This window comes from Halyomorpha halys, unplaced genomic scaffold, assembly GCF_000696795.3.
Source record: "Halyomorpha halys isolate HHAL.00 unplaced genomic scaffold, Hhal_1.1 Scaffold364.1, whole genome shotgun sequence".
NCBI classification, from domain to species: Eukaryota; Metazoa; Arthropoda; class Insecta; order Hemiptera; family Pentatomidae; genus Halyomorpha; species Halyomorpha halys.
In genome coordinates, this window is record NW_027108785.1 from 325,639 (window position 1) to 334,222 (window position 8,584).

Sequence of the window (8,584 nt, forward strand, 5' to 3'; positions counted from 1 at the left end):
CTGGTCTCCTCGCAACAGTAAGACTGAGCATTTCTCTCACCAGTACATTCCTAACGGGAAATCCTTTTTTCTCATTAGAGCATTTTGCTCACCTGGACACCTCCTGTGTTTCTTATTTTAAATCATGAGCCAAGGTAAGAAGATCTTAGATCTTTTACGAAAAATGGATTCTTCAGTTCCTGATGGAAAAACTACAATTTATAATTTCAATTTCAAATTACATTGAACAAGATTTTTGTCATCATCACATCAAATTTTATTTTAAAAAATAGTAAAAATCATCTACCATGAGATAAATCCTATATGAGACACCTCTTATGGGACACTTCTGTCAAGTTAATTGATAAAATAACTTGTAATAGTTCTGATAACAACAGAGCAATTTTTCCCAACAGAGAATATATTGAGATGACCCTATATGTTAGTCCTGCCAATATAACTGAAGAGTACAAATAACTTTAAGGTAAATAAGCAATGAACACAGTATTTATTAAAAAGTATGCATAAAAAACAAGGAAGGAACAGTTAAGCTAAATTTGATTAATACAAACCAAAAAGGGTTTATATACATTAGACCTCCCACCAAACTATATTTCTGTAGTAACAGGTTGTAATCTAAAATAATAAATTGAGTCGTACTTATGCGAATTTAGGCCTATCTTTATTTTCCCCCCAGCCAAGACTCCCATTGGAGCCCTATACTGCCTAAACATGGTTGGGGATCAAAGTTTTTCACTTTGTGGGACCGCCATTCGATGAAAGAAGTCAACATCCCAGACCGCCAATAGACATCAAACTGGTAAGACTGTGTTTTAACCACTGAGCTATGGACGGCCAAATTAGGCCTATCTCCACTGAAAAGGACCCAATGGGGATTCCTTCATCCCTTTTGACTGACTTTTGACATAGCGAGCAGAAGTTAACAGCTTTGACCCAATTAAAGCAGTATCTATATTACATTAACAGGGTAGGTTATAAATAGTGACAGAATTTGTAAGCGATCGCATATTTTGTTCCCTATCTTCAAATCCTGCCAAACCTCAACAGAAATTAGAATCATAGAATAAGACATTCAAATAACACTAATTTTATAATGCACAAAATTGTATATTTTAGGGTTTTATAACAAATTTGCACTTTAGTTTTTTCAGAACAAAATTGGATGTTTCACTCTTTTTTGGGATAAATTTTGATTCTGTTGAGTAAAATTTAACTTGAAATAAATTACTCATATTATACACATAGTTAGTACACATATAGGTGTATGTATGCCAATATTTATTGGGAGTGTAGCTCAGTGGTTAAGCACTGGGCTACTAACTCCAAGAATCCAGCTGTGGCAGATTATTATTTTCTGTTTCACTGTAGCCATGAGTCAGCCTTGTCAGTTCAGGAGCTCATCGGGGTCCATCTGGCCTCATGAAGTGGGTACCTTTAATTGGATAAAAATCTGGCAATCGAGTGCGATTCTGACCAAATCATCTCGTTGCACAACAGTTGGTCTAGTAACAGTACTTCCTAATAAAGTACACAGCCTCCCTGATCTTTAGTGGGTAGTAATGGTACAGATTTAATATTTTTTTTAATGTCAATATTTATACATTTAATTTTTTTTTTTTTTTCATTCAATTTATAATTTAAAATTGACAAATCTGGAGTAAAGCAATGCACTGATGAACATATAAAGATCAAATTCAATCTAGAACAAAAAAAAAAAAAAAAAAAAAAGTAAACCAAAGTAATGAATGGACTTTGAATAGTATTAACCAGTGATTTCGAGTAACTATAAAAAAGTTTATATATTAAGATGAGGTGTAGATAGTTGACCGTAGATTAATATTTGCAGAAGATTGTCGGGGTGTGCAGTCAGCAAAAAAGAACATAAATAAACAAAAAATTATTTATTCATGCCGATGTTTCGACCTGAGGTCTTCATCAGGAAGCTTAGCAGGGGATCCTAGCTAAAACTTCTAATGTTCTTTTTTGGTGACCGCACCTCCCTCCCCACAATCATTTTTAAATAAAAATTAAAAAAAAAAATTAATCGTTCTAATGAATATGAATATATTTATACATTTTTAATACAATTTTTTTAAGTTTTTCTACACTGACTTATTTTTGGTTAGTTTTTTTATTAATGAATACACAACATAAATACACAACTGAAAGGCTAGGTAGGAAAACATGCTATGTGAAATTATAGGATAAATTGAAATGGGAATTTTGATTGGAATTATATTTTTAAATAATCCTTTCTACACAGTGGCCTTACATATCTTTCATTTAATTAAAAATGAGATAGTTTTAAGAAGTTAAAAAATTTAATTTCAGCCTTTATAATAGACATATAAAATAATTTAAGATAAATAGTTTCTTATACAGTTCCTCTTCAATTCGGGACAAAATTTTAGATTTTTTATCAGAGTAATTTAGTTTTATAGGTATATTTGCAGAACTGTAGAAATTATTTAGCGAGTTTTATTATTAAGAGAACCAAGTATTAATATTATTAATTAAACAATAATTTCTGAGGCTAGCTAAAGCAGCAGAAGCAATAGGAATGACGGTTAATCAGGGAAAAACCAAATTCATGCGAGCTGGACCTGGTAAGTAGCTGCTGTTGGAGGAGAGGTGAAGATGGTTCCATTTACGTTGGAATGTGTTGACCAGTTCACCTATTTAGGCTCAGTGGTCAGCAGCAATAACAGGATCACCCTGGAAACAAGCCAGCGTCTTATGAAGGCCAACAGATGCTATTTCGGACTTAAGAAACACTTGAGGAGTCGAGCTGTCACTCGCCACACCAAATGCCAGCACTACAAGACACTAATCCGGCCAGTCCTCACTTACGGATCGGAAGCCTGGACCCTGACAAGTGCTGAAGAAAAGGAGATCATAGTCTTCGAAAGAAAAATTCTGTGCCGAATATTTGGCTGTGTCAAGGTAGGCGAGAATTGGAGGAGGCGAACCAACAGGGAGGTCTACGAGCTGTTCATTGAGGGAGACATGATGCAGCACATAAGGCTGGGGAGGCTGAGCTGGGCTGGGCATGTCGTCAGAATGCCAGCGGATGAGATCCCGAAGAGGTTGCTGGACTGTAGGCTGCATCGGACCAGAGGAAGAGGCAGGCCAAGGCTGAGATGGGAGGATGCCATCATCAGGGATTTCAGAGAACTTCTGAGCATCCGCAACTGGAGAGCGGCCGCACAAGACCAAGCTACATGGCGAAGGCTCATTGAGGAGGCCAAGGTCCGAATTGGGCCGAAGCGCCACGGATAGAATTCAACAATGAAGTTGATTATTGCAGGATTTTGGTGTTTCATACACATTTAGGGTTTTTACTTCACGATTATGAAGTAATCTGGTCTCTAGTTACAATCCTCAACAATGGAAATATAGTTCAGGAGGCCTAGTCTCTAAGTACTATAAAAAGAAACAAAATAAACTTGTTACTTTAATAGTAGAGAAAAGCACCGATACAACACTAGGTTTACACAAAATATATATATATATATATAAATGAGTTATATATAGAAGTAATTAATTAATTTAGTTTTGAACTTAATTTTTTTTTGGAACACTGTTGTTTGACTTTTCAGTATAACAATATATTGAATTAATACTGCATCCAATTCACATTACTGAGAAAATATATTTAAATAAAATTGAAAAGTTGTAGGGTAAAAATATTATAACAGAAGAATTGATAATCCTCGATAAATTTAATCTTTATTTTTGTTTTTTTATCTCTGAATGTTTTACTAATACATTTTCTTTAATTTTTATGGAAATTTATGTAAGGACAAGGTGCATTTATATTCAGTTTTAAAATAGGTCACATTTAATATACAGAGTGTTTCATTATAAGGATTAATTGGAGAAGGAGGAAGATACCTAAAATTCGATAAAGAAATATATTTTTTCTTGTTTTGAGACCCATAATCCATATTTTCAATTAGGGCACTTAACCCTGAAACACCCTATAAATTATTCATGATAAATGTTCTTGATAGAGTACATTTCGTCTGTCGCTCTCGTTAATAAAATGAGATAAGTCATAACAAAGTAGTGCTATCAGAAGATGGGACTAGATTTATCATGTTACAATCTAGGATTAATTTTTATTTACTTTAAAGATTTATTTATGTAATTAAAATTAACCTAAATATTATTTTTCACTTAATTAATTTTTTTAATTTATTTTTATTTAAAGAAATAACTTTGTTTTTAATATTTTATAAATTATGTATTTTAGTTAATTATTTATATAATGTTTTTGAATTAGAACATTTATCTTTTTATTGTATGTAATTTTTTTTGTGAAAAAGTCCTAATTATTTCTTTATTACATAGTATTTCTTTATCAAGTTTTGGGGGATCTTCCAGAATGAACTATCTTTCTAGTAGTTACAAATTCATTTTATCTATTTTAAAATAGTTTTTCACAAATTAATTGTTTTATAATGAGGACTACATGGATATTTTATTTTCACTATTGCAATAAGTATATTATAAGAAGGAATTTTTCACTAAAACTTACATAAAATATATTTCAAAATATTTTATTATATTTGTAAATGACTGACTGTTGTTATTCAAAATATTGAGGAGATGGTTGGGGTTGCGGTCAAAAAGTAAAAAAAAAAAATAGTTAACAACTATTTATTTGCCGACGTTTCGTTCCACTATGTAGGGCTTCATCAGGGCTAAAAAGATACAAAAACAACTTAAAATATTTTGAAAACGTAGGATAATAGTATACAAAAAAGTAAACTAAGGTAGGGTTAAAAATTATGGAAATATAAGTGAAAAGAAAATTATATAAAAAAGAGCAAATCAAAATCTTCCAAAATTAATAATATTTAATGTAATTAAATAGGTATATATAAATATATATAAAAAAATTAAGTAAGTAAAGTTTAAATCAAATAGTTCGTGTTATTTTAATTTTTTTATACGTACTTATTATTGTATATCTTATTTTTATTTCTTTTTGTTCATTTTTATATAATTTTCTTTTTTACTTATATTTACATAATTTATAACCCTACCTTAGTTTACTTTTTTTATCTTATTATCCTACATTATCAAAATATTTTTTAAGCCCTACAAAATGGGAGGGAAATGTTCGCAAATTATTAAATATTTTCCGTTACTTTTTAACCTCCCAACCCACTATCTCCTTCATATTTTTAAAATATTGTAAATTTGTTAGAATTAAGTTCAGATTATTTTAACTTTCATAATTTATTGTTGTATTTATTTCTATTTTTTTTTTTTTTAGATCCTTTTATTATGTATATTTAGATTAAATTACCTTGGGGATAACCAAATAATTTTCTTATCATTGGAAAAGTTTGTGACCTCGATGTTAGATTAGAGTGCAGAAGCTTGAATTCTAGGTCTGACGTATTATTTTTAATTGATTATATTAAATAAAAAATAAATATTAGTAGAATATTAATCATATATTATATAATGAGGTGTAGATAGTTGACCGTAGATTATTGATTGGAGAAGATGGTCGGGGGGGTGCGGTCAGCAAAAAACAACATAAATAAACAAAAACTATTTAATTATATTATTTCAGTTTCTTGAGACAAGGTAATTATTTATTAAATAAATCAAAACTTGTATCCTTTTTTGTCTCAGCACTTTTTATTTTTCAATAGTCCAACGTTTCGGCCATTTTAGCCATCCTCAAGAACATCTTCAATTATAATTTCTTCCTCACATTAAATTTAGAATTACTTTTCCAGGCTATTCTGCCCAGGTCATTCATTAATTATAAGTTAAAAATCTATTTTTTTTAAAATTTAAAATCATAAATATTTAATTCTTCTTATATAAAATTATCATTACAAAATGACTACCATATACACTATATGGTAGTGTATATGTGTATATGGTAGTGATTTTGTGTGGATAATTTTATATAAGAAGAATTAAATATTTATGATTTTTCATTATTCTGCTAAACTGAGTTTGAGTGCCTACACCTCCCTGATAAAGACCTGAAAATCATGTCGAAACGTCGGCATAAATAAATAGTTTTTGTTTATTTATGTTGTTTTTTGCTGACCGCACCCCCCGACCATCTTCTCCAGTCATATATTGTATAAATAGTATAGCTCAAGAATTATTATAATGGTACAACAGGAATATAGTACTATAATAATACTTGAATCATTTGAAGTCAGAAATATTCCATTTTTTAGACACTTTCATTTAAAAAAAAATTACTAAAAATATAATCATTTGGCAACAGATATAATTGGTATCCAAAGATGAAAAAGAGAGATATTTATCTAAAATCTAATGAATACGATGAACACTGATAGTACCCACAACAGCATCTGCTACTAAAACAACAATACTAATGTACTGCCTAAAGCAAGTTGATCACTGTGCTACTTGTTTTGCTAATTTTACTAACAAAGCAGTCGAAAAACTAAACTCACCTGAAATTCGTAAAACTCTTCTTTTTAACAGACTCACTATTTCTAGCATTCAAAACAGTGGGTTTTTCCGGTTTAGGGAAAATTCTGCAAAGTAGGGGAGGATCTTGTCCAGGAAACCTGCCCAAAGATCTAGCATGGCCCAATAGTGTAGGAACGACAACTTTACAAATATTACCTTTAAAAAAAAATTATATTAATAAAAATAAAGCCAGTGATTTATGAGCCAAAAGAAAAAAAACAAAAAAAAAACTGTTATTTCATCCCAATCTTTTGTAATAATGAAATATATATAAAGTTAGGAAACAAAATTGATGAGTCTTCCAACCACAGTTAGAGAGGGAAAATGTTTCAAAACTTAAAAAAAACTACCAATAAAACTAAAACCTAATAGAACATCATTTAAAGTAGAATAAATTTGCTAAAGTATGGGCCTAAATAGATCTGTTTACATTCAATAGTTCCTGAGATAAACTTTTGTAAAAAGCAACATTTCATAATGAAAAATCAGTAGTTAGTGAATTTATGTAGGGAATACTAAATCTCAGGAATCATTAGACGTACAGATGTAAATTAGCACTCCAATTAAAGTTAGTATAATGTACTATATATGTAGTTTATGATGTTATTCTTTGTAAAAGTAGTAGTTTTTATGATATTTGACAAAATAAATTCAGAATATATAGATTTCTAGTAGTTCGGATAATGCTAGAGGTTCATAAAAAGGAACCATTTAATTGTGTGCTAACAGACACACAGATGTCTGTGTGTCTAGTTTAGCTAATTTAATAAACTATTTATCTTCCTAGAAGTAATAGTTTACATGATATTTGCTCAAATAAATTGATTTCTAGTTGTTCAAATAAAATTTTTAATTTATGAAAAACTTTATTTCAGGAACCATTAGACATACAGATGTCTGTTAAAGGTAGTTCCATGGAATTTGCCAAAAGAAATTTACAAAATGTTTATTTCTCAACTTGTTGAAAAAGTGTGGTAATGAAATTGGATATCTATTAGGGCTCATATTTTAGAGAATTTACTTTAAATAATGTGCTATAAAATTTTTTAGAACTATAGATAGTTTTAAGGATATGGAATCCGGCCGGAAACTTGTAAATTTCCCACTTTGTAATTTCAACTGACATTGTATGTCATGTATGTATGTAAATTTCCCATCTTGTAATTTTAATTGTATTTGTATTTCTACTGTATGAACATGCCAATTGTAATCGAATTTGTAAATCAAGTGTAAATGGCCCGAGTGGTCGAAACACTTAAATAAATAAAAAAAAAAAAAAAAAAGGATATGGAACTCCAAATGAAAAATGGTTGAAGATTTTAGTAATAATATATACTTCAGGGGGATACATCTCAAACAGCGCAATATTTAATTTTTTAAATATGTTTACTGTATCCCTCGTACAGTGTAAGTAAAAACTAAACTATTTTCTAAAAGGAAATAACACACTTTTTTTTCTTTTTACTCATAAGAACTCAAAAATGAACTTTTAGTATTTTAGGAACAGTCACCATTTTTTAATCCACCTAACAATGGTTGGCAGTCTATTTTGAATCTTAACTGTACATAGTTTTCATTAAAGTAATAAAGCATTGGTCTGAGATAACTTCTCTTTTTCTCTTCAAGGGCTCTTAAACAATAGTATGAGCTGTAAATCAGTTAACTGAAAAAACAAGTACATACTTTGACTTTTCTGAGTTTTATTCTCTTCAAAAGCTGCTCGACATAAACTGGTCAAATCTCCAAGAAACTTGACTTGTGCTGAAACTATTTCTTCTTGTTTTGATGGTAATTTCGTAGCTATATCACTTAATAAAGTATTTAAACAGAATGTAAACCTCTCAGCTACTGGTACTCCTAAACAAACATTAACAGATCAAAAATTGAGCACAATTTGTTTCACAGTATACTAAGAGTGCCACAATACTAAAAATTTTTCTTTGAAATAATCTTTCTTTCATGTATATTTCTTTGAGAAAAAAAAATGCCAATTTTTAGTTCCCATACTTACCGTAATAACTATTTATAATAGAGCTATAACTAAAAACACTTCTGGTTTATGACTCAATGATCAACAAATCAAAATCAACAATTTTGTATATAT

General features: G+C 29.8%; 1 protein-coding gene across 8 annotated transcripts in view; it reads right to left on the reverse strand.

Moving 5' to 3' along the window:
- The window catches only part of Pi4KIIIalpha (phosphatidylinositol 4-kinase III alpha), a 122,255-nt gene that overhangs the window by 112,478 nt on the left and 1,193 nt on the right, over positions 1-8,584 (reverse strand). For all 8 annotated transcript variants that reach the window (XM_014422286.3, XM_014422290.3, XM_014422285.3 and 5 more), the window contains exons 3-4: positions 8,164-8,337; positions 6,462-6,636 (exon numbers count right to left, since the gene is read on the reverse strand). In XM_014422286.3, the coding sequence (XP_014277772.1) occupies positions 6,462-6,636; positions 8,164-8,337 (349 nt within the window). The remainder of the gene's footprint in view (positions 1-6,461; positions 6,637-8,163; positions 8,338-8,584) is intronic.